The sequence below is a fragment of the Ranitomeya variabilis genome, chromosome 7 (genome assembly GCF_051348905.1).
Source record: "Ranitomeya variabilis isolate aRanVar5 chromosome 7, aRanVar5.hap1, whole genome shotgun sequence".
Classification (NCBI taxonomy): Eukaryota; Metazoa; Chordata; class Amphibia; order Anura; family Dendrobatidae; genus Ranitomeya; species Ranitomeya variabilis.
Window position 1 is genome coordinate 20,190,213 of NC_135238.1, and position 27,664 is coordinate 20,217,876.

Here is a 27,664-nt window from a genome sequence, read left to right on the forward strand (position 1 = left end):
AAATTCAGAACAATTGGCATGTGTGCTGCATACGAGCTGCGCAGCAGGGGCGCCCAATATGGCGGCTGTAACTGTGGTATTATAATTTCAGAAATTTTATATTTTAATTAACTCTCACCAAAAAATGAAATTTGACAAATATGTTTTCCCCTTGGAGCATTGCTATTAGAAATGTAGTACAGTTCTCATGATTTGCTATGTCACTTACCCCATGTGCAGGGCATTGCCGTAGCTTACGTATCGATGGTTACGACCACGAACTAACTGTCACTATATGAGTAGTCATAACCATGAATACCTAAGCTACTGCGATGCCCTGCGCATGAGGTAAATGACATAGCGAATCTGGAGAACTGTAATACATTTCTAATTGGAGGCATTTGCTAATTTTATTATTCCACCTACTATGTATTGTGATATGATTTTGGAGATATAATTACCCCTTTAAGTCCCTTTTATACACCCAATCTTCTCAGGCCTTGCATTACTCCGAATGCAACTAGGCCTCATATCATAACAAAGCCATCTCACAGTAGAATTTTCTTTGTTACCCATAGCAACCAATCAGAGCTCAGCTTTCATTTCAGAAACTGCTTTAAAAAATGAAAGCTGCTCTGTGATTGGTTGTTAAGGGCAACATAGACAGTTTTACTGCATGAGGCCTGTAGATATATTACTCTGAATAGTGAAACATAATGGCTGCATTTTCACCAGGGGCCTCCTCAGCTCAGATTTAGGCTTAATGAGGGCGACTTTTCATGTCTACCTCTTGCAGATTTGTTATTTTAGTGAAGCACGCGACATTCCTGAGGGCCAGGTGTGAATCCTCACCCGCCAAATCGCAAAATTATACAAAGCGAAATGGAAATGTGTGCAAATCTCAACCATGAATTTCTTAAAGGGGACATGCTGGATAAACATCAGCAGGAGATGCTGAAAAGCAATAGACATGTCTCAGGGACATAAAGGATGGCACTAGAACGTGACCGCACCATATGGTTACGGCATCTCTTTACCCAGCCACCAAGTGATTGGTCACGGGGTCAACATCTGGAAAAGTAGGGCACAACACGCTCTTGGGACTCTGCCCATTTCTTATAAAACTGTAATGGTTGTCATCCAACTTTCCCAGAAACAGTTAAATCATTTCAAGGGGTTGTCTTGACAGTAAAGGAATGAAAAGTTAAGATTAATCCATCATTGATCACCAATTTCCAGCTGCTCATTTCTCCTCCAGTGGCCTCTAGAGGTCAAGTGTGGAATTACATGGCGTCCATTTAAATCAATGCGTCTCACAACCCTAAACAGTTATTCAACACCTTCAATTCTCTCCTGTGTCCCCCAGCACCTCCTCCCTCCCCACTTATCTCAGCTGAAGACTTTGCCTCATTTTTCAAGCAGAAGATTGATAACATCAGAGCCAGTTTTTGTCAACAACCCCCAGAGCCCTTCCTCCCGACTTCCCAGCCCTCCACCTCCAAAACCAACTTCTCCACCATTACAGAAGATCAACTCTCCACTCTACTCTGAAGATCGCATCTCACCACCTGTGCACTTGACCCGCTCCCATCCCACTTCATCCCAAACCTCACCACAGTCTTCATCCCAACCCTAACCCATCTCTTCACCCTATCACTAACAACTGGTGTTTTCCCCTCAAGCTTTAAACATGCCTCCATCAAACCTATCCTCAAAAAGCCCTCTCTTGACCCATCCTCTGTATCTAGCTATCGCCCTATATCACTTCTCCCTTATGCCTCCAAACTACTGGAACAACACGTCCATCTTGAACTGTCCTCCCATCTATCTTCTTGCTCCCTCTTTGACCGCTTACAATCTGGCTTCCTATCACACCACTCCACTGAAACTGCCCTAAGGTCACCAATGGCCTCTTAACCGCCAAGAGCAAGCAACACTACTCTGTCCTCCTCCTCCTGGACCTGTCGGCTGCCTTTGACACAGCGGACCATTCCCTATTACTACAGACCCTCTCATCCCTTGGCATCACAGACTTGGCCCTATCCTGGATCTCATCATACCTAACAGACCGGACATTCAGCATCTCCCACTCACACACCACCTCCTCACCTCGCCCCCTATCTGTCGGAGTCCCACAGGGTTCAGTCCTAGGGCCCCTGCTCTTCTCCATTTACACCTTTGGCCTGGGACAGCTCATAGAATCTCATGGCTTTCAGTATCACCTCTATGCTGATGACACACAGATCTACATCTCTGGACCAGATATCACCTCCCTACTAACCAGAATCCCTCAATGTCTGTCCACTATTTCATCCTTCTTCTCCGCTAGATTTCTGAAACTTAACTTGGACAAAACAGAATTCATCATCTTTCCCCATCTCACGCGACCCCCCAACAAACCTATCCATTACAGTAAATGGCTGCCCACTCTCCCCAGTCCCACAAGCTCGCTGCCTCGGGGTAATCCTTGACGCTGATCTCTCCTTCAAACCACATATCCAAGCCCTTTCCACTTCCTGCCGACTTCAACTCAAAAATATTTCACAGGTCCGTCCATTCCTCAACCAAGAATCTGCAAAAACCCTAGTCCATGCCCTCATCATCTCTCGCCTTGACTACTGCAACCTCCTGCTCTGTGGCCTCCCCTCAAACACTCTCGCACCCCTCCAATCTATTCTAAACTCTGCTGCCCGACTAATCCACCTTTCCCCCCGCTATTCCCCGGCCTCTCCCCTCTGTCAATCCCTTCACTGGCTCCCCATTGCCCAGAGACTCCAGTACAAAACCCTAACCATGACATACAAAGCCATCCACAACCTGTCTCCTCCATACATCTGTGACCTCGTCTCCCGGTACTTACCTACACGCAACCTCCGATCCTCACAAGATCTCCTTCTCTACTCCCCTCTTATCTCCTCTTCCCACAATCGCATACAAGATTTCTCTCGAGCATCCCCCCTACTCTGGAACCCTCTACCACAACACATCAGACTCTCGCCCACCATCGAAACCTTCAAAAAGAGCCTGAAGACCCACCTCTTCCGACAAGCCTACAACCTGCAGTAACCACCGATCAACCAAACCGCTGCATGACCAGCTCTACCCTCACCTACTGTATCCTCACCCATCCCTTGTAGATTGTGAGCCTTCGCGGGCAGGGTCCTCACTCCTCCTGTACCAGTTATGACTTGTATTGTTCAAGATTATTGTACTTGTTCTTATTATGTATACCCCCCCTCACATGTAAAGCGCCATGGAATAAATGGCGCTATAACAATAAATAATAATAATAATGCGTCAGCATGGCAGAGACCTAATACTAGTGTTTCCTTAGGAGGAACCAGAGATCAGAACTTGGGTTTCCTCCTCTATGATGTCCACATATAAACCATATACCCCAAAAGGATTTCTTGATTAGTGTTTTTTGTAAAAAATAAAAATAAAAAATACTTTTTAATCTAATAAAAATGATCAATATTGAAGAGCTCCCCCTAGTGGTCAGTTTTTAGTAAAAAAAAATGACTTATTTGGTAAGACAATGGAGAAGATGTATTATTGACTTTGCACTAGTGTATATATATTGGCATATTTACACTAAATGTTCATAAATTTCAATTCCTGCCGCACTTATAAAGGTGCAGCAAATTTATGTTAGGGCATCATTCTGACGCAATAATGAGTGTCGTCAGTCTTAGTAAATCTCCTCATTTCTTAGGCATTTTTGATGCAAAAACTGTAACCAGAAAAAAATCTAAAATCCTTATTTGGGCCGAATGTGCACTAAAACTGCAACTTTTTCTCACCACTTGCCAAAATTTCAATAGGGCCTATAATTTCCCAAAATATGTTATCTATTTTCCTTCTGTTCTCCTGAATCCGGTGATGTTTTTCTTTTCTTCCTGCGCTTCTCCGTTCCTGAGATACGGCCCCATTCATCCCTGTATATAAATCTAATCTTCTTGGCCAAGTAGGAGTGGTTCTCAGCTATGCTCTTCGAGGGTCACACCCACTTGGCAAAATAAAAGACTATATATATATATATATATATATATATATATATATATATATATATATATATATATATATATATATATATATATAGGGAAGTGAGGCCATATCTCAGGAACGGTGAGGCGCAGGAAGAGAAGGAAAAGTGCGCCGGATTCAAAAGAACAGAGGGATTTACACCAAATTATAAAAAATATATTGTAAATATGGACCTTTTCGTTAAATAAATAAAACAATTAAGCCAAATTTGGTCATAGATGTATAGGCGATGATGGGCAAACCTGGTTCCCAATGAGGTTCCTTTAATGTTAGATGTTCAGAGAAAAATGCACCAAATTTATTTTAAAAAAACTTGTCTGAACCTATTCTTTTTTTTTCTTATAGGGGTGTATAAAATGTAAAAAAAAATTAAAATGATGTTTGCAAAAGAATGCAACATAAGATCCTGTGGAATGGTGCATGCAGCACTGTGAGGGTTAAAAGCCAGAACTGGGAAGGGGGGGCCGACGACCCCTCCCAGCCCCCTGAGCACTTTTAGCTAAGGAGGGGCACACAGATTACGGGGTGGGATGTGTGTTACCAGGAGTCATTCCAAAATATGAATGGAGACATAGAAATTCCCTGAGCACTTAAGCAGCGAGAAGCCTTCCAGCCCGGACTGCGGAGCCCCCCAATACCTGGACACTCGCCCCCTGAATCACGTAAGTCGCCCCATCCTCACCCGCCGCCTCTGCCCATCCATATCAGCTTCTGTTTAGGGATTTTATACAAATTTTATTTTTTTTGATAATTTTTCGATTTTCTTGTGTGTTGTGAAAATCGACGTCTTTTTTTGCCATTTTTTTACTTTGTGATAAGATGTCTCAGATGTGAGACCTTTCTTTAAAAATGTCTTATGACGGATGAAGGCATATATGGCAAGACAGACGCTTTCTGACAGGTATAGGCTTCCACAAAAAACGTCTTGGGGAGCGAAAAAATTCTCAGAGTGTCTTAGAAAACGTGTGACACATTGCTAAGGATGTCTTAGAAGACCTGGGGGGAATTGGTGGCAATGGAGACCCGTGATCAGGTTCTTCTCCATCTTACAAGAAAGCGTTTAATGAAATGTCTCAAGATGTAGGAGGACCATACAAGAGAGACACCTAAGAACATGCAGAAGTTTCTCCGAGACCTTACGGGAGATCTGCAAGAAAATTGTCTCGAGAAGTTTGTTGTACTAATTAAGACACCAATTAATTATGGTATAAATTATTACGGCCAAATCATATATCGGACTATAATATGACCATATATTTACCATTCTTAGACAGGGTTTGCAGATAAAGGGGTTGCCCAACTTGGGGGACATTTTTATTTTTATTTGAATGCATGTATTTTGGGGTTAATATCGTTTTTTTTTTAAATCGGGTTTTATTTGAAATTTTGGGCTCTTTGATTCCTTTCATATCCAACTTTGATGTGGTCTGTAATCATAAGATGAGCCCAGAAACCCAAAAAGATAAAAGAGTTAAAACTCTCTTCCCAGAACGAACTCACTGACGGATTCCCAGTTCACTCATTCTGCAACCAGCAATAGACAGTGCAGCGCAGAGGCTTTAGATGGAAAACGGTGCTAAATTGATATTTCAAAAATATTTTTTTAGCCTTAAATACATGCATTTAAGTGAAAAGCAAAAAAAATTAGCCCCAAAGGTGGACTCTTTACATCTGACCGCCCGGCTTTAGCAAATCCAGTGGTCAGAGTAATGGAGGATGCCCTCTAGAGGAGAAATACAGTATTACATGCTGACCATACCAGTACATGATGGATGGACCAGAACAATGGGGAGGATGTATGTCCTAATTAAAGGGGCTGTTCCATCCACATAGGGGTCTTCCATAGATACTATACAAGTAAATATAGCTTCCTCCTTTTGGAGATGTGGGACCCACTTATCAGACTTGAATCTCAAAATTAGAGTCATAGCTTATAAAACTTTTTAAAATTATTTTAAAAAATCATATAAAAAATAGTAAAATCGGCTTTAATTCTCATAGGTATTCTTCTTATACTAGTAGTTCCATGGGATCTAACGGTCGAGTCCTGCTCCATGATACATATTTGTGTTAAAAAAAAAAACAATTTTGACTTCCTCTGATATTTTTTTTCCTCTTGCTCAGCAAAAAGTTAAGTTCAGATAATGAAATGTGAACTCACAGAGTAACAGTAGGAGCCGCGGCTTGTAGGATCGCTCTGGCATTGTCTGGTAGCCTGCAGATCTTTTGTCTGGGGGGAAGGGGAGACACCGACTAAAAAGTGTGAAAAAAGTTTTGTGACTCTTTGTAACTTGGAATCTTATAAGGTGTAATTTTATTGAGTGGGGTATTTTATTTTTTTGCCCAATTTTTATAGAAAATTTATATTTTTGTGTATTTTTTTGTTTTTTGACTTGTACCTTCCAATCAGCAATGGTTGGAGGAGCTCGGAATGCGCCTCCTCTGCTTGTCTTGTGCCCATGGTTCCGACAGTTCCTTCCTCGTCTCCTGGTCACCTGTTCTTCGTGGATGTGTGTAGTATTCTTCCCATTACTATTGATCAAACAGTGGAGAACAAGCTGAAACATAAACCGCTCAATAGTACTGGGATGTTATCAGGAATGCCATTGTTCCGATCTGTTGCGTCACCTCGGTCCCGTGCGTCTTGTGTGTCAGACCTAAAAGGTAAAAGGGTTATCTCAATCTGTACCTTTACTCCACATCTTGGAGTGTGACCGCCATGGCTGTCACTACCACAATGCTTTGCCTAACTGAGACAGACCCTTAGGACATACCTGTATATAGGACCTTCAAAGAGGTCGCCCTAAGCAGAGATCTTAATTATTTCTCTCATACAATTTTTGTGAGATTATTCTAAGAAGTCTGCCAACTTTTAAAAATTATTTTCTAGAACATTGGGAATTTTCATTTGAACTTCGTTCCGTCTTGCGAGAGGTTCTTGCAGTGTCCAGGAGACTTGACAACCTTCTCGGGAGAGCTTGAGGACTTCCCTATTTCCAAGAGCCTTCAGGACAACAGCTCTGATCAACAGACACCGCCATAATTAGTAGTCTCATTGGGCAACCTTTTCTCTGAGAGGCAACCCCCTTCATTATTATTGTTTATTATTATAGCGCCATTTATTCCATGGCACTTTACATGTAAGAAGGGGTATACTTAATAAAAACAAGTACAATAATCTTAATCAATACAAGTAACGACTGGTAAAGGAGGAGAGAGGACCCTGCCCGTGAAGGCTCACAATCTACAAGGGATGGGTGAGGATACAGTAGGTGAGGATAGAGCTGGTCGTGCAGTGGTTTAGTCTATCGATGGTTACTGCAGGTTGTAGGCTTGTCGGAAGAGGTGGGTCTTCAGGTTCTTTTTGAAGGTTTCCATGGTAGGCAAGAGTCTGATATGTTGGGGTAGAGAGTTCCAGAGTAGGGGGGATGCGCGAGAGAAATCTTGTATGCGATTGTGGAAAGAGGAGATAAGAGGGGAGTAGAGAAGGAGATCTTGTGAGGATTAGAGGTTGCGTGCAGGTAAGTACCGGGAGACAAGGTTAGAGATGTATGGAGGAGACATGTACTAATTTGACTGGGGGAAGCCACATCAAATCAGATATTTCCATTGTAGTGTCCTCTGTAGGGGCAATATGGTAGAACATTTCAGTCTTGTTTTCAGAATGGCTGTCCCCGTTCTGTCTCTTCGAAGACCCTATAGTCTAACAGGGCATGGGGACAGCAGCTGTCTTCATGAGACAACTCTTTTGAAGAAAACTTAACTTAGGTAAGGTCAAAAGACCATCAGCAGAATAAGAGCCTGTGGTGTGGGACAGTGAGATGTGGGACAGAGACCAAAAGACCTTCGGTAGAACGGAGCATATGGAACAGAGGCCAAAAGACCATCAGTGGAAATGGAGCCTATGGAAAAGAGGTCGAAAAAACATCAGTAGCATAGAACATGGTAGGACAGAAGCTAAAAGATCATCAGTGAAAAGAAGATGGTAGGACAGAAGCTAAAAGATCATCAGTGAAATAGAAGTGTAGGTATTATAGGAACTTAAGGAGCAAAGGCCCAAAAGATCATGGGAAGAACAAGAGCCTATGTGACAGAGGCCAAAAGACCTTTGGTAGAAAGGAGCATATGGAACAGAGGCCAAAAGACCATCCGTAGAAATGGAGCCTAGTACAGTGGTGGAAAAAGCATCAGTAGCATAGGAGATGGTAGGACAGGATCCAAAAAATCAACGATAGAATTGAAGCCTAAGGAATATAGGTAGAATAGGAACTTAAAGAGTGGTGGTCCAAAAGACCATTGGTACAATAAAAGCCTATGGGGCAGAGCCCGAAAGATCATTGGTAGAAAAGAAACATATGGGATGGTGACCAAAACACTGTTGGTAGAATAGGAACCTATAAGACAGAGATCTAAAGATCATCCATAAAATATGAGCCTATGAGACTAATATCAAAAGATGATTGGTAGAATAAGAGCCAATGGGAAAGAGGCCAAAAGTCCATCGGTAAAATAAAAGCCTATGGAATGGAGGCCGAAATTCCAGTGGTAGAATAAGCGTCTATGGGACATAGGCTAAAAATATATTTTTTAGAATAGTGACCAATAGAACAGAGGCCAAAAGATCATCAGTAGAATACGAACCTATGGGTCAGATGCACTGGAAACGTCTCTGTATGCCATATGCGGCTTCAGTTGAAAACCACCCTGCCTCACTCCCCCATCAGTAGGACTATAATATACCACCTATGAGTAAGGTGAGGCTTTTTCGTAAGGTGAAGTACAGAGGGAGGTACAATCCCTACCTTCAACTCCTCTGGATGTGTTTTAATCCTACGTACGCTGATTATTTCCAAGGGTGGTGGTGACAACTTTTCTTTTGCTCCCTTCAACAATCTGAGATATAGGTACAATTTTGCCCTGGTGCTTTGGTATAACTGGTGGTGTCCATTCGGGGTGAATTTATGGTCTTTGATTCTGAAGTTGGTCTAAGATCTTATTTGAGTTTGTAGTAAAAGTTACTTTTTAGTTCTGATAACCCTTTCTGTGGTCATTACCGTAATTTTTTGTGTGAAGATTTTCTGTCGCTTATTTCCCCTACAGAGAACATACTTGTGAGTGATGCTCTTTACGTATTAATGATAGCGTTTTATTTTTGTTTTAGAAGATCAACTAAATCTACTAAAGAAAATGGAGGAAGAGATGGAGGCGTACTTCAATGCAAGCTTTGGCTCTGACAACTTCAGTTTCTTCTTATTTGAAGACTTCAATTCAACATTTGACGTGTATTTTCCTTTCGCCAGGCTTGTTGCCTTCATACCTTTTCTGCTGGTGTGTTTGGTGGGCCTTGTTGGCAACTTTTTTGTAATCATTCTCATTTTGTCATCTAGGAAGATGTGGAGGACCATGAACGTCTTCATCTTCAGCTTGGTTCTTGGAGACCTGTTTTACATGTTATGTTTACTGGTTTTTGCCATCGAAATAATGAGTTCTTTGGGAATGTTCATGTGCAAACTCTACTGGACTCTGGCATCTTTAGCGACTTTTTCCAGTTCCTACTTTTTGGCCATCATGTCCATCACTGTCTTTTTGCAGGCATTTTATCCTGCTCTCTCCAAAAAGCTCAACTTCACAGGAGCTGCTCTGATCAGTCTTGGGATATGGATACTAAGTCTTCTGCTTGGAATCCCCTTTTTTCTTTATGCCAAGGTGGACGACTACTCCAATTGTCTTATTGCTTGGCCAGTACCCTTTTGGAACATCATCTTCATATCTTACCGGTTCGCCATTGCATTTTTGGCTCCATTGATCTTGACCGGTGTTTGTCTCATCCTTACCCAATGCCGGATCAGAAGACTTGATCAGTCCAGTGATCCCATGGTGACCGAAGTCAAGGAAGACGTGGTGATGATCATGGTCCTGTCTTTTGTATTTATCGTCTTCTGGCTTCCAACTCATCTTCTCGAAATTGTCTTAGGATTCACCTCCAATTTGCATTTTAGTGAAGGCACTTACTACATCATCAGCATCATACCTTATCTGAAAAGTTGTGTCTATCCTTTCATCTATGGATTTCTATCTAGAAGCTTTAAGGACTACTATAACAGAATATTTTGTTGCAAAAATGTCCCGGAAGGCGACAACCCTCCGAAAATGTCAAATGACGGACCCGAAGATAAGTCTACCGCGTGTTAGCCTTCTTCACCTACCATTGACTATTAGGACACAGAACTTGCTATTGAATCCAAAGGGGAATTTTCTGACAAAAGAATCGGTAAAATGGAATAAATCATTTTTTTACTTCCCTCATCTTTTCGAAAGACGGCCATATGACTTGGTCTAGGGGTTATACCACTCCCCAATGGGAGTCCCAGTTCTCCCTTGATCTTCACAACAAAACCATTGCAAAATATTGTACAAGTTGAATGAATGCATGTACAGAACAGACCAGGTGAAATATTGTAGAATACATACTGACAGTTTCTTTTTTTTTTTTTTAAGTTTAAAAAAACACTTAAATTTACTTTGGCTTCATAGATAAATATAACACATTTTTGTATTACCGTATATTTTTGTTGCCTTTTAATCTGTTTTAACTTTGATTAAACAATACTAAGTAGTTTAGAACCAGTGGGAAACAATCAGCAAGCTGCTGTTGACTGATTCGCTAATGTTTTTATATGCTTGATGACTATGAAAGCCTAGATTGACAGCCTAATTTTCCTACACCTGTAAACACTGACAAATATAATATATTTACATGGCAGATATGTAAATGAGCATAAGGGAACCTGTCAGCACATTTTTATAGGTGCTCTTCTCCTAATAAAAATGATACTTTTTTTGTAAAGATCTGATGTGCCAGTCATGAGAAATCTGGAGAAGAAGCCTTATGCAAATCAGGCTGGAGGTTCTTCGGGGGCGTGTCAATGCACTGGGAATACTTCTTATAGGTGGATTGACATGCTCTCAATACGTTTCCAGCCTAATTTGCACATGACTTCTACAAGCCATGATTAGAAGGACATTAAAGCCATAAGAAGAAACCAGAAGTGGCAGCCCACCTGCTTGTTGATGGCTTCCAAATACTTACAGGAGATTTCTTTATGTTTAGAAAGCACAAGGCTTACTGCAAATAATATAATCATTTACTGACATAAAGGAAATATATCAACACCGTACACGCAATTATACTCGTCACATACAAGTTTGTGGGGTCATGTATGCAAATCTGACATCTGGAATCTGAATAAAGGGATTTTTATGGTATTATTTTTGGAAATTAGCCGTCAGTTTCTGTAACCTTACAAAATAACTTAATAAATCTCAAGGACTGTTACACTGTTTATGAATGGTATCGAACAACCAATTAGGTGTAGAATAGATTTGGACTTAGTCAACTGGTGACATTAAGCCCATAAATTATAGGTTCTGTGGGTTCTGTGAGTTCCATAACTGGTTGTGCCGATTACATGCAACAAGACATGTAGGGTGGATGAAACATAGAGCCATGTTCTTCGACAATTAATTATGGGTCTGAGGAGAAGAAGGCCTTTATCTACGGATGGAGACGTACCCTTTTCCATTGGGGAACATTAACATCCTCCCTTAAGACAAAGCAACTACACTCACTGGCCACTTTATTAGGTACACCTGTCCAACTTCTTGTTAACACTTAATTTCTAATCAGCCAATCACATGGCGGCAACTCAGTGCATTTAGGCATGTAGACATGGTCAAGACAATCTCCTGCAGTTCAAACCGAGCATCAGTATGGGGAAGAAAGGTGATTTGAGTGCCTTTGAACGTGGCATGGTTGTTGGTGCCAGAAGGGCTGGTCTGAGTATTTCAGAAACTGCTGATCTACTGGGATTTTCACGCACAACCATCTCTAGGGTTTACAGAGAATGGTCCGAAAAAGAAAAAAAATCCAGTGAGCGGCAGTTCTGTGGGCGGAAATGCCTTGTTGATGCCAGAGGTCAGAGGAGAATGGGCAGACTGGTTCGAGCTGATAGAAAGGCAACAGTGACTCAAATCGCCACCCGTTACAACCAAGGTAGGCCTAAGAGCATCTCTGAACGCACAGTGCGTCGATCTTTGAGGCAGATGGGCTACAGCAGCAGAAGACCACACCGGGTACCACTCCTTTCAGCTAAGAACAGGAAACTGAGGCTACAATTTGTACAAGCTCATCGAAATTGGACAGTAGAAGATTGGAAAAACGTTGCTTGGTCTGATGAGTCTCGATTTCTGCTGCGACATTCGGATGGTAGGGTCAGAATTTGGCGTAAACAACATGAAAGCATGGATCCATCCTGCCTTGTATGGAGCATCTTTGGGATGTGCAGCCGACAAATCTGCGGCAACTGTGTGATGCCATCATGTCAAAATGGACCAAAATCTCTGAGGAATGCTTCCAGCACCTTGTTGAATCTATGCCACGAAGAATTGAGGCAGTTCTGAAGGCAAAAGGGGGTCCAACCCATTACTAGCATGGTGTACCTAATAAAGTGGCCGGTGAGTGTACATCAAACAAAAGGTGGGCATGTATGCATACATTTGAGCAACCTCCATGGAAATGATGCCATCAAGGAGGTCATTAGTGGCCACCACTAAACAATACAAAACCCGGCACTCAACTTATGGTGAGAAGAACTGAAAGATTTATTGTATCCCAAATCCAAAAAACGTTTCGGTCACACAACAGGACTTTCATCAGTAACGTAAATTGGGACAATAGCTAGGAGCAAGTGACTATACGACCCGGAGAACTCTAGTCAATATAGTGTTGAATGTCCAACAGAGGAAGAGAGGCTACAGCCTATATGCAGGCTGTCATCGCGGCGTCCACCGCTGAATAGTTGGTCACCGTGCACCAGATTTGGTTGTGCACACGTTAATTTAACCACATTAGTGGCCACCACAACTCAAGGAAACTCATCAGATAGTTAAAAACAGCGAGATACAATTTTTTTTATGGCCTCACTAGCTTCCTCTTCTGGTTACGATGGTAAAAGATCAGATGACTTAGAGTATGTTTCCACGGTCAGGAAACGCTGCTTGTTTGACGCTGCGCAGAGCTGCAGCATCAAACAAGCAGCGTCCAGATGTTCCAGCATAGTGGAGGGGATTTTATGAAATCCCGTCTCCACTATGCGTGGAAACCCGCACGCGGCGGCCCTGCGACTACGGACATGCTGCGCGTCTTTTCAGATTGCAGCATGTCCGTACACCTTGCGGGGACGCAGCGTCCCCGCAAGGCATATCACAGGGCGCTATGGGAGAGAGCGATCATCCCGGATGTGAAGAGTTAACACATCCGGCATGATCGCGTCCCAGAAAGGGGGCGGGGCTTAGCACCGAGCGGCTTCGCCGCTGCGGCGATACCGCCGGCCATCCTGACAGTGGAAACATACCCTTAGGTTGTACAAATCAAAGATTTAAAACTCTTCCATAGTTGTAGGCCTTTGAAGTAAAATGTCCAAGCCTCAAATGAGCCCTTGCTTCTTTCTCAAGGTGAGCCTTGAAACATGTTCTTCAACAATTAATTATAGGTCTGAGGAGAAGAAGGCCTTTATCTTAGGATGGACACTTGCCCCTTTTCCATTGGTGAACATCAACATCTTCCCCTTAAACAGAGCAACTACATCAAACAAGGGATGGGTTTTGTGTTGTGAACTCCGTTTTCAGGCTCCCTCTTGTGGTCACAGATGGTATTCTGTGACTTTGGTTTTTTGGCTCCCCCTGGTGGTTTGGTTTATTATCCTGCGTGTCTGGCTGGATCAGCTGCCTCGTTATTCACCAGGGAGGTTCCTATTTAGCTCTGCTTCACTTCCACTTGTTGCCGGCTGTCAATGTATTCAGTGCTATTCTGATTACTCCTGATTATCTCGTTTTCTGCCTCTTCAGGATAAGCTAAGTTCTGTTTGAATATTTTTTGCTCATCTGCCTGCAATATGATTTCTGTGTAAGATGAGTCTAGTCCAGCTTGATAATATGTGATTTCTTGTTGCTGGTAAGCTCTGGGGTACGGAGTTGCTTCCCCCGCACCGTTAGTTGGTGCGGGGGCTCGAGCAATCTCTGCGTGGATATTTTGAATAGGGTTTTTTATTGACCGCACAGTTTCCTTCCTATTTTCTGCTATCTAGTATTAGCGGGCCTCATTTGCTAAATCTTATTTCATCTCTGTGTTTGTGCTTTCCCCTTAACTCACCGTTAATATTTGTGGGGGGCTATTCTATATCTTTGGGGTCATTCCACTGAGGCAAGAGAGGACTTTCTTTCCCTCCAGGAATAGTCAGTTTCTCAGGCCGTGAAGAGACATCTAGGATTTTCAGGTAACGTTCCACGGCTACTTATAGTTGTTTGCGGATAGGATCAGGTTGCGGTCAATCTAGTTACCACCTCCCCAGAGCTAGTCGTCTGTTCAGTTACTTAGCTAGTCCGTCCTGCGATCCTTGCCACTAGGATCATAACAGTTTTGTATGCATACATTTTAGCAACTTCTTTGGAAATGATTCCTTCACAGACGTTATTAATGGCCACCACAACTCAAGAAAACCCATCAGATAGTTAAAAACAACTAGATACAATTTTTTATGGCCTCTGTAGCTTCCTCTTCTGGTTACGATGGTAAAAGATCAGATGACTTAGATTGTACAAATCAAAGATTTGAAACTCTTCCACAGTTGTAGGCCTTTGAAGTAAAACGTCCAAACCCTAAATGAGCCCTTGCTTCTTTCTCATGGTGAGCATTGAAACATGTTCTTCGACAATTAATTATGGGTGTGAGGAGAAGAAGACCTTTATCTTAGGATGGACACTTGCCCCTTTTCCATTGGTGAACGTCAACATCTTCTCCTTAGACAGAGCAACTACACCAAACAAGGGATGGGGTTTGTATGTGTACATTTGAGCAACTTCCATGGAAATGATGCCTTCAAGGAAGTTATTAATGGCCACCACAACTCAAGAAAACCCATCAGATAGTTAAAAACAACTAGATGCTATTTTTTATAGCCTCTTTAGCTTCTTCTTCTGTTTATGATGGAAAAAGATCGAAACTCTTCCACAGTTGTAGGCATTGAAGTAAAAGGTCCAAGCCCTAAATAAGCCCTTGCTTCTTTCTCATGGTGAGCCTTAACTCATCTTCTCCTTTGACCAAACAACTACAGCAAACACATAGCTTCCAACAGTCCCAAAGTTGTCGGAATTGTCCCAAATTTTTGGAAACAATCACAAGAAATATTGACATCTCCTGGACCAAACAGGAGTTTGGTTGTCTAAATCCCACCTGAAGTGGACATAGTTCATGGGTTGGACTGTTGGTGGGGTTGACGAGTTTCTTTAACTGAATAGAAGTAGAAAAACAATTTTCAATAAATGTTATGCATCTGGGGAGGAGGAGCCCTAACCTCAAATTGGCCCTTGACCTGTTTCTATCATTGAACCAAGAATTCTCTCTCCCTAAACACAAGGAGATCCCATGGGAAAATTACTCATTCATTTCTATAAAGGATGTGAAGAGGAACGCCTTCCCACACCAAGACTAGGAACATGAAGCTTGACACCAGAGCAAGATAAGGAGGCTCCATTGTGATTTTTGCAATGGGACAGATCACTTTCATGTCCACTTATTCTGATTTCCATCATTGTACAAAGAACATTATAGAATTGAGGATACTTTTAAAATTACCTACAGCGCTAACAACTTTCCTTCTAGCTCCCCAACTCCTTCTTGGATGCAGGGCTTAATAGCTCAGTAATCATTTGTAGAGCAAGTACATTATTGACCCCTATGAACAGATGACTGTCGTTAGTTTGGGTCTTAAGAGGCATTTATCAGCCCACCTCAAGTCTCCCCCATTGTGTCAGCATTTACATACGCTCCTAATTAGCACTGACTGGTGATATAATTTAATGAGAGCGATGTGACATTTACCCCGGAGATTGAAAGTTTCTCTCGGTCTGACGAAGCGAAGAACATTGTGTCTTATTATTAATGACATATTAATGTGGAATTCTTCACTTAGTTCTTTACTTACTTTTCCTTATGGACTAGGAAGATTACTCCGACCTGAAGACTAAAAAAAAGGGGATTAAAGATGGGATGAGAACTACAGATGAGAAAACATTTTGAAATTCGATTTCATCTAATTTTTGTCAAAAACTTAATTTGGAGCAAATTGATTCGCCAAAAAATTGAAAGTGCTGCATAGCATTCAATTGCCATGAAAAGACATATATCATTCTCAGACCACACAGGATTTAATTTAACCTCTTTTTTCAAGCTTCTTAGACCAAACACAGCCGTAGTAATGTAAAAGAGCCCTCAACATATATGGTTATGGGTCCATGGATGGTAACCATTCTTCTCTGCCGGGCTCTCACACACTGTCTGTAATGTTTATTCAGTATTTTATAGATCTCTCTCCCTATTTCTATTGCAGAGATATGACGTCCTATCACTATCTCGTCCTATCACTATCTCTATTGCGGAGCTGTGACATCCTATCACTATCTCGTCCTATCACTATCTTTATTGCGGAGCTGTGACGTCCTATCACTATCTTTATTGCGGAGCTGTGACGTCCTATCACTATCTCGTCCTATCACTATCTCTATTGCGGAGCTGTGACGTCCTATCACTATCTCGTCCTATCACTATCTTTATTGCGGAGCTGTGACGTCCTATCACTATCTCGTCCTATCACTATCTATTGCGGAGCTGTGACGTCCTATCACTATCTCGTCCTATCACTATCTCTATTGCGGAGCTGTGACGTCCTATCACTAGCTCGTCCTATCACTATCTTTATTGCGGAGCTGTGACGTCCTATCACTATCTTGTCCTATCACTATCTTTATTGCGGAGCTGTGATGTCCTATCACTATGTCGTCCTATCACTATATTTATTGCGGAGCTGTGATGTCCTATCACTATCTCGTCCTATCACTATCTCTATTGCAGAGCTGTGATGTCCTATCACTATCTCGTCCTATCACTATCTTTATTGCAAAGCTGTGACATCCTATCTCTATCTCTATTTCGGAGCTGTGATGTCCTATCACTATCTCGTCCTATCACTATCTCTATTGCGGATCTGTGATGTACTATCACTATCTCGTCCTATCACTATCTCTATTGCGGAGCTATGACATCCTATCACTATCTCTATTGCGGAGCTGTGATGTCCTATCACTATCTCGTCCTATCACTATCTTTATTGCGGAGCTGTGACGTCCTATTACTATCCCTGTGCACCACATGATGGCGTATATTTTTGGCTTTCGATCTTCTCCCAGATGAAGATGCCCAAAAAGTAGGAAAACTATGGATTAGAGGTACAATTATAGGGAGAGCAAATGTAACAGTACAGTACAAGATTTACTGAATCTAAAACTATATATCAATCCGCTCAGCTACTCTGGCTGTATGTCATGGTGTCTATAGAAAACAACATGACGGGTTCCCTTTAAATACATAAATATATAAATATATATGTATATCTTTGTATATTCGGCCGGGAAGGAGATGAACAGAAGTCTCGGCACGGCTTTACGACAATGACATCACATTGTAAGACATGAGACCTCTCAAGCTTGAACTGGCAAAAGAAAGACCATGCTGGGCTAATGGGAAGAGACCACCGACAGAGCGAGTTCTACGAGCTTTTTCCATAATACGGTCTCATTCTAACCAACAGCATGGAATGCTTCAATCTCACGGAGGAGACGAGGTCTGTTTTGTAATATTAGAAGGCTGAGTTAAGTAAAAGAAAAAAGTGGAAACGATAAAGCTGTTTTCCTTTTTTTCCCGCTTAGGTGCTTTTAGAAGGCAGTAAAAGCATGCCAGGCAGCTCTTGTAAAAGCCATTAGCTCCCGCGCCCTGCGAAGTGATGAACTGTGGGCCACAAAGTGATTTTTTTCCACTATAAGGAAATATTTTCAAGGTTTTCGAGCAAAGAATATGTAAAAAAAAAAAAAAAATTAACAAATAAACAGATATGTTGTGCTTACATCTCCAGGTGCCGCGCTCTCATCTTGAAGCACCACCAGGCAGCGCCAAGTTTTGCTGCATAACTGCAAGGACAAGTATAAAACACATATTTGCCAATTCTCACATAATTTTTTTGGTTGACTCCTGGAAAAATAATAGACAGATCTCCCATACTCCTGGGAGGCTCAGAAATTCTTCTGCATATATAGAAACTTGTTTCCAGCTCACCCAGTTGCTCTATGCTCATCCACCTGGGGCTCAGACAGCGGCCTCGCCCTCCCCTCACATCAAGGATAATAGAAAAAATTGGAGTCCGGCTCAACAGGACAACTGGATTTTCCTTTTCTTTTTATTTTTCAAAAGAAAATATAGTGCACACAAAATAAAAACTGGTATACATATCCTCCATCCTGGTATATATTTCCATCATCCTGGTATATATGTCTCCCATCCTGATATATATGTCTCCCATCCTGGTATATATGTCCCCCATCCTGGTATATATGTCCCCCATCCTGGTATATATGTCCCCCTCCCTGGTATATATCTCCCCCATCCTGGTATATATGTCCCTCATCCTGGTATATATCTCCCATCCTGGTATATATGTTCCCTATCCTGGTATATATGTCCCCCATCCTGGTATATATGTTCCCCCATCCTGGTATATATGTTCTCCATCCTGGTATATATCTCCCCCATCCTGGTATATATGTTCCCCCATCCTGGTATATATGTTCAACCATCCTGGTATATATGTCCCCCATCCTGGTATATATGTCCCCCATCCTGGTATATATGTTCCCCCATCCTGGTATATATGTTCTCCATCCTGGTATATATCTCCCCCATCCTGGTATATATGTCCCCCATCCTGGTATATATGTCCCCCATCCTGGTATATACTATGTTCCCCATCCTGGTATATATGGCCCCCATCCTGGTATATATGTCCCCCATCCTGATATATATGTTCCCTATCCTGGTATATGTGTCCCCCATCCTGGTATATATGTCCCCCATCCTGGTATATATGTTCCCCATCCTGGTATATATGTTCCCTATCTTGGTATATATGTCCCCCATCCTGGTTTTTGTTCCGCTCTTCACACCATCCTGGTATATATGTTCCCCATCCTGGTATATATGTCCCCCATCCTGGTATATATGTCCCCCTCCCTGGTATATATATCCCCCATCCTGGTATATATGTTCCCCATCCTGGTACATATGTCCCCCATCCTGATATATATGTTCCCTATCCTGGTATATATGTCCCCCATCCTGGTATATATGTCCCCCATCCTGGTATATATGTCCCCCATCCTGGTATATATGTTCCCCATCCTGGTATATATGTCTCCCATCCTGGTATATATGTCCCCCATCCTGGTATATATGTCCCCCATCCTGGTATATATGTTCCCCATCCTGGTATATATGTTCCCTATCATGGTATATATGTCCCCCATCCTGGTATATATGTCCCCCATCCTGGTATATATGTTCCCCATCCTGGTATATATGTCCCCCATCCTGGTATATATGTTCCCCATCCTGGTATATATGTTCCCCATCCTGGTATATATGTCCCCCATCCTGGTATATATGTCCCCCTCCCTGGTATATATATCCCCCATCCTGGTATATATGTTCCCCATCCTGGTACATATGTCCCCCATCCTGATATATATGTTCCCTATCCTGGTATATGTGTCCCCCATCCTGGTATATATGTCCCCCATCCTGGTATATATGTTCCCCATCCTGGTATATATGTTCCCTATCTTGGTATACAGTGGGGCAAAAAAGTATTTAGTCAGTCAGCAATAGCGCAAGTTCCACCACTTAAAAAGATGAGAGGCGTCTGTAATTTACATCATAGGTAGACCTCAACTATGGGAGACAAACTGAGAAAAAAAAATCCAGAAAATCACATTGTCTGTTTTTTTATCATTTTATTTGCATATTATGGTGGAAAATAAGTATTTGGTCAGAAACAAAATTTCATCTCAATACTTTGTAATACATCCTTTGTTGGCAATGACAGAGGTCAAACGTTTTCTGTAAGTCTTCACAAGGTTGCCACACACTGTTGTTGGTATGTTGGCCCATTCCTCCATGCAGATCTCCTCTAGAGCAGTGATGTTTTTGGCTTTTCGCTTGGCAACACGGACTTTCAACTCCCTCCAAAGGTTTTCTATAGGGTTGAGATCTGGAGACTGGCTAGGCCACTCCAGGACCTTGAAATGCTTCTTACGAAGCCACTCCTTCATTGCACTGGGATCATTATCATGCTGAAAGACCCATCCACATTTCATCTTCAATGCCCTTGCTGATGGAAGGAGGTTTGCACTCAAAATCTCACGATACATGGCCCCATTCATTCTTTCATGTACCCGGATCAGTCGTCCTGGCCCCTTTGCAGAGAAACAGCCCCAAAGCATGATGTTTCCACCACCATGCTTTACAGTAGGTATGGTGTTTGATGGATGCAACTCAGTATTCTTTTTCCTCCAAACACGACAAGTTGTGTTTCTACCAAACAGTTCCAGTTTGGTTTCATCAGACCATAGGACATTCTCCCAAAACTCCTCTGGATCATCCAAATGCTCTCTAGCAAACTTCAGACGGGCCCGGACATGTACTGGCTTAAGCAGTGGGACACGTCTGGCACTGCAGGATCTGAGTCCATGGTGGCGTAGTGTGTTACTTATGGTAGGCCTTGTTACATTGGTCCCAGCTCTCTGCAGTTCATTCACTAGGTCCCCCCGCGTGGTTCTGGGATTTTTGCTCACCGTTCTTGTGATCATTCTGACCCCACGGGGTGGGATTTTGCGTGGAGCCCCAGATCGAGGGAGATTATCAGTGGTCTTGAATGTCTTCCATTTTCTAATTATTGCTCCCACTGTTGATTTCTTCACTCCAAGCTGGTTGGCTATTGCAGATTCAGTCTTCCCAGCCTGGTGCAGGGCTACAATTTTGTTTCTGGTGTCCTTTGACATCTCTTTGGTCTTCACCATAGTGGAGTTTGGAGTCAGACTGTTTGAGGGTGTGCACAGGTGTCTTTTTATACTGATAACAAGTTTAAACAGGCGCCATTACTACAGGTAATGAGTGGAGGACAGAGGAGACTCTTAAAGAAGAAGTTACAGGTCTGTGAGAGCCAGAAATCTTGATTGTTTGTTTGTTTCTGACCAAATACTTATTTTCCACCAGAATATGCAAATAAAATGATAAAAAAACAGACAATGTGATTTTCTGGATTTTTTTTTCTCAGTTTGTCTCCCATAGTTGAGGTCTACCTATGATGTAAATTACAGACGCCTCTCATCTTTTTAAGTGGTGGAACTTGCACTATTGCTGACTGACTAAATACTTTTTTGCCCCACTGTATATGTCCCCCATCCTGGTATATATGTTCCCCATCCTGGTATATATGTTCCCCATCCTGGTATATATGTCCCCCATCCTGGTATATATGTCCCCCTCCCTGGTATATATATCCCCCATCCTGGTATATATGTTCCCCATCCTGGTACATATGTCCCCCATCCTGATATATATGTTCCCTATCCTGGTATATATGTTCCCCATCCTGGTATATATGTCTCCCATCCTGGTATATACTGTATGTTCCCCATCCTGGTATATATGTCTCCCATCCTGGTATGTATGGCCCCCATCCTGGTATATATGTTCCCTATCATGGTATATATGTCCCCCATCCTGGTATGTATGGCCCCCATCCTGGTATATATGTTCCCTATCATGGTATATATGTCCCCCATCCTGGTATATATGTCCCCCTCCCTGGTATATATCAAGATTCAAGATTCAAAGAAGCTTTATTGGCAGGACCAAATGCACATCAGTTTTGCCAAAGCAAGTGTATAAAGGCAATAGGAATAGGGACTGTGGGGATGTTGGGTAGGAGCTGTAGGGGAGGTGGATGGGGGCAGATCCAGGGTGGGGGCTATAGTCCATGGCATAGGGAAGGTGGATGGGGGCAGATCCAGGGTGGGGGCTATAGTCCATGGCATAGGGGAGGTGGATGGGGGCAGATCCAGGGTGGGGGCTATAGTCCATGGCATAGGGAAGGTGGATGGGGGCAGATCCAGGGTGGGGGCTATAGTCCATGGCATAGGGGAGGTGGATGGGGCAGATCCATTGTGGGGGCTATAGTCCATGGCATAGGGAAGGTGGATGGGGGCAGATCCAGGGTGGGGGCTATAGTCCATGGCATAGGGGAGGTGGATGGGGGCAGATCCAGGGTGGGGTGTTATGGTTCTCAATGGCAAGAGAACATAGCCCAGCATACATAGGAACTAGCTCTTGGAAGGATGGAAACTTAAACTGACCATGACCTAAACCTGCCGCACAACTAACAGTAGCCGGGTAACGTAGCCTGCGTTTTATCCCTAGACGCCCAGCGCCGGCCGGAGGACTAACTAATCCTGGCAGAGGAAAATATAGTCCTGGCTCACCTCTAGAGAAATTTCCCCGAAAGGCAGACAGAGGCCCCCACAAATATTGGCGGTGATTTAAGATGAAAATGACAAACGTAGTATGAAAATAGGTTTAGCAAAATCGAGGTCCGCTTACTAGATAGCAGGAAGACAGAAAGGGCACTTTCATGGTCAGCTGAAAACCCTATCAATACACCATCCTGAAATTACTTTAAGACTCTAATATTAACTCATAACATCAGAGTGGCAATTTCAGATCACAAGAGCTTTCCAGACACAGAAACGAAACTGCAGCTGTGAACTGGAACAAAATGCAAAAAACAAACAAGGACAAAAGTCCGACTTAGCTGGAAGTTGTCTGGTAGCAGGAACATGCACAGAAAGGCTTCTGATTACAATGTTGACCGGCATGGAAGTGACAGAGGAGCAAGGTTAAATAGCGACTCCCACATCCTGATGGGAACAGGTGAACAGAGGGGATGATGCACACAAGTTCAATTCCACCAGTGGCCACCGGGGGAGCCCAAAATCCAATTTCACAACAGTGGGGGCTATAGTCCATGGCATAGGGGAGGTGGATGGGGGCAGATCCAGGGTGGGGGCTATAGTCCATGGCATAGGGGAGGTGGATGGGGGCAGATCCATTGTGGGGGCTATAGTCCATGGCATAGGGGAGGTGGATGGGGGCAGATCCATTGTGGGGGCTATAGTCCATGGCATAGGGAAGGTGGATGGGGGCAGATCCATTGTGGGGGCTATAGTCCATGGCATAGGGGAGGTGGATGTGGGCAGATCCAGGGTGGGGGCTATAGTCCATGGCATAGGGAAGGTGGATGGGGGCAGATCCATTGTGGGGGCTATAGTCCATGGCATAGGGGAGGTGGATGGGGCAGATCCATTGTGGGGGCTATAGTCCATGGCATAGGGGAGGAGGATGGGGGCAGATCCAGGGTGGGGCTATAGTCCATGGCATCATAGTTCTCTTTCCCGCAGTCTATGACATTCGCTCACATACCGCGCTGCTATCTCCACTGCTCTCTCTTCTTCTCCCAGCAGGATATATGTCTTCTCTTCCTCCTTCATGGTGATGAAGTCCGGGAACAGATGTGAGTCTCCTGAAGTGAGTGTCCCTCACTGCTGAGTATTTGGAGCAGTGTAGCAGGAAGTGGGTTTCGTCCTCTATGGCCTCCTGATCACAGTGTTGGCACAGTCTTTCCTCCCTGGGCTTGTAGTTCTGCCTGTGTCGGCCACATTCGATGGCCAGACTGTGGGCACTGAGTCTATATCGGCTCAGGATCTTGCGATCTCTGGGGTCCGGGAGTTTCTCCAGATATGGGGCCAGTCTGTATTCTCTCTGTAGACTCCGGTACGTGTTCAGTTTCTGTGAGTTGTTGATATCATTCTCCCCCATCCTGGTATATATGTCCCCCATCCTGATATATATGTTCCCTATCCTGGTATATATGTCCCCCATCCTGATATATATGTTCCCTATCCTGGTATATATGTCCCGCATCCTGGTATATATGTCCCCCATCCTGGTATATATGTCCCCCATCCTGATATATATGTTCCCCATCCTGGTATATAAGGCCCCCATCCTGGTAAATATGTCCCCCATCCTGGTATATATGTACCCCCATCCTGGTATATATGTCCCCCATCCTGGTATATATATTCCCCATCCTGGTATATATGTCCCCCATCCTGGTATATATGTCCCCCATCCTGGTATATATGTCCTCCATCCTGGTATGTATGTTCCCCATCCTGGTATATATGTCCCCCATCCTGATATATATGTCCCCCATCCTGGTATATATATCCCCCATCCTGATATATATGTTCCCTATCCTGATATATATGTTCCCTATCCTGGTATATATCTCCCCCATCCTGGTATATATGTCCCCCATCCTGGTACATATGTCCCCCATCCTGGTATATATATCCCCCATCCTGGTATATATGTTCCCCATCCTGGTATATATGTTCCCCATCCTGGTATATATGTTCCCCATCCTGGTATATATGTCCCCCATCCTGGTATATATATCTCCCATCCTGGTATATATGTCCCCCATCCTGGTATATATGTTCCCCATCCTGGTATATATATCCCCCATCCTGGTATATATATCTCCCATCCTGGTATATATGTCCCCCATCCTGGTATATATGTCCCCCATCCTGGTATATATATCCCCCATCCTGATATATATGTTCCCTATCCTGATATATATGTTCCCTATCCTGGTATATATCTCCCCCATCCTGGTATATATGTCCCCCATCCTGGTATATATATCTCCCATCCTGGTATATATGTCCCCCATCCTGATATATATGTCCCCCATCCTGGTATACAGGTCCTTCTCAAAAAATTAGCATATAGTGTTAAATTTCATTATTTACCATAATGTAATGATTACAATTAAACTTTCATATATTATAGATTCATTATCCACCAACTGAAATTTGTCAGGTCTTTTATTGTTTTAATACTGATGATTTTGGCATACAACTCCTGATAACCCAAAAAACCTGTCTCAATAAATTAGCATATTTCACCCGTCCAATCAAATAAAAGTGTTTTTTAATAACAAACAAAAAAACCATCAAATAATAATGTTCAGTTATGCACTCAATACTTGGTCGGGAATCCTTTGGCAGAAATGACTGCTTCAATGCGGCGTGGCATGGAGGCAATCAGCCTGTGACACTGCTGAGATGTTATGGAGGCCCAGGATGCTTCAATAGCGGCCTTAAGCTCATCCAGAGTGTTGGGTCTTGCGTCTCTCAACTTTCTCTTCACAATATCCCACAGATTCTCTATGGGGTTCAGGTCAGGAGAGTTGGCAGGCCAATTGAGCACAGTAATACCATGGTCAGTAAACCATTTACCAGTGGTTTTGGCACTGTGAGCAGGTGCCAGGTCGTGCTGAAAAATGAAATCTTCATCTCCATAAAGCATTTCAGCCGATGGAAGCATGAAGTGCTCCAAAATCTCCTGATAGCTAGCTGCATTGACCCTGCCCTTGATGAAACACAGTGGACCAACACCAGCAGCTGACATGGCACCCCACACCATCACTGACTGTGGGTACTTGACACTGGACTTCAGGCATTTTGGCATTTCCTTCTCCCCAGTCTTCCTCCAGACTCTGGCACCTTGATTTCCGAATGACATGCAAAATTTGCTTTCATCAGAAAAAAGTACTTGGGACCACTTAGCAACAGTCCAGTGCTGCTTCTCTGTAGCCCAGGTCAGGCGCTTCTGCCGCTGTTTATGGTTCAAAAGTGGCTTTACCTGGGGAATGCGGCACCTGTAGCCCATTTCCTGCACACGCCTGTGCACGGTGGCTCTGGATGTTTCCACACCAGACTCAGTCCACTGCTTCCTCAGGTTCCCCAAGGTCTGGAATCGGTCCTTCTCCACAATCTTCCTCAGGGTCCGGTCACCTCTTCTCGTTGTACAGCGTTTTCTGCCACATTGTTTCCTTCCAACAGACTTACCATTGAGGTGCCTTGATACAGCACTCTGGGAACAGCCTATTTGTTGAGAAATTTCTTTCTGGGTCTTACCCTCTTGCTTGAGGGTGTCAATGATGGCCTTCTTGACATCTGTCAGGTCGCTAGTCTTACCCATGATGGGGGTTTTGAGTAATGAACCAGGCAGGGAGTTTTTAAAAGCCTCAGGTATCTTTTGCATGTGTTTAGAGTTAATTAGTTGATTCAGAAGATTAGGGTAATAGGTCGTTTAGAGAACCTTTTCTTGATATGCTAATTTATTGAGACAGGTTTTTTGGGTTATCAGGAGTTGTATGCCAAAATCATCAGTATTAAAACAATAAAAGACCTGACAAATTTCAGTTGGTGGATAATGAATCTATAATATATGAAAGTTTAATTGTAATCATTACATTATGGTAAATAATGAAATTTAACACTATATGCTAATTTTTTGAGAAGGACCTGTATATATCCCCCATCCTGATATATATGTACCCTATCCTGGTATATATGTCCCCCATCCTGGTATATATGTCCCCCATCCTGGTATATATATCCCCCATCCTGATATATATGTTCCCTATCCTGGTATATATGTCCCCCATCCTGGTATATATGTTCCCCATCCTGGTATATAAGGCCCACATCCTGGTAAATATGTCCCCCATCCTGGTATATATGTACCCCCATCCTGGTATATATGTCCCCCATCCTGGTATATATATTCCCCATCCTGGTATATATGTTCCCCCATCCTGGTATATATGTCCCCCATCCTGGTATATATGTCCCCCATCCTGGTATATATGTCCCCCTCCCTGGTATATATCTCCCCCATCCTGGTATATATGTCCCTCATCCTGGTATATATGTCCCCCATCCTGGTATATATGTCCCCCATCCTGGTATATATGTCCCCCTCCCTGGTATATATCTCCCCCATCCTGGTATATATGTCCCTCATCCTGGTATATATCTCCCATCCTGGTACATATGTTCCCTATCCTGGTATATATGTCCCCCATCCTGGTATATACACTATGTTCCAAATTATTATGCAAATTACATTTTTCTCGGATTTTCCTAAATGGTCGGTGCAAATGACAGTCAGTCTAATAAAAGTCATCACCCGTTAGAGTATACATCGAATTTTATTGAAGAAACCTCCCAATGATAACAGTATAATCTCCAAAATGAATAAAAACTCAAAATGCACTGTTCCAAATTATTAGGCACAGTAGAATTTCTAAACATTTGATATGTTATAAAGAACTGAAAATGATCATTTGTGGAATTTGCAGCATTAGGAGGTCACATTCACTGAACAAAAAAGCTATTTAACTCCAAAACATCCTAACAGGCCAAGTTACATGTTAACATAGGACCCTTCTTTGATGTCACCTTCACAATTCTTGCATCCATTGAACTTGTGAGTTTATGGAGAGTTTCTGCTTGTATTTCTTTGCATGAAGTCAGAATAGCCTCCCAGAGCTGCTGTTTTGATGTGAACTGCCTCCCACCCTCATAGAGCTTTTGTTTGATGATACTCCAAAGGTTCTCTGTAGGGTTGAGGTCAGGGGAAGATGGTGGCCACACCATGAGTTTATCTCCATTTATGCCCATAGCAGCCAATTACTCAGAGGTATTCATTGTCATGCAT

The 27,664-nt window shown here is 43.0% G+C and overlaps 1 protein-coding gene across 1 annotated transcript; it reads left to right on the forward strand.

Annotated features, from left to right (window-relative positions):
- Positions 1 to 4,575: 4,575 nt before the first annotated feature.
- LOC143785497 (somatostatin receptor type 5-like) lies at positions 4,576 to 11,361 on the forward strand. Its single transcript, XM_077274402.1, has 2 exons — positions 4,576 to 4,688; positions 9,188 to 11,361. Exon 2 carries the CDS (start codon positions 9,214 to 9,216, stop codon positions 10,216 to 10,218), a length of 1,005 nt encoding a protein of 334 aa, XP_077130517.1. The 5' UTR covers positions 4,576 to 4,688; positions 9,188 to 9,213; the 3' UTR covers positions 10,219 to 11,361.
- The last annotated feature ends 16,303 nt before the right edge of the window (positions 11,362 to 27,664 follow it).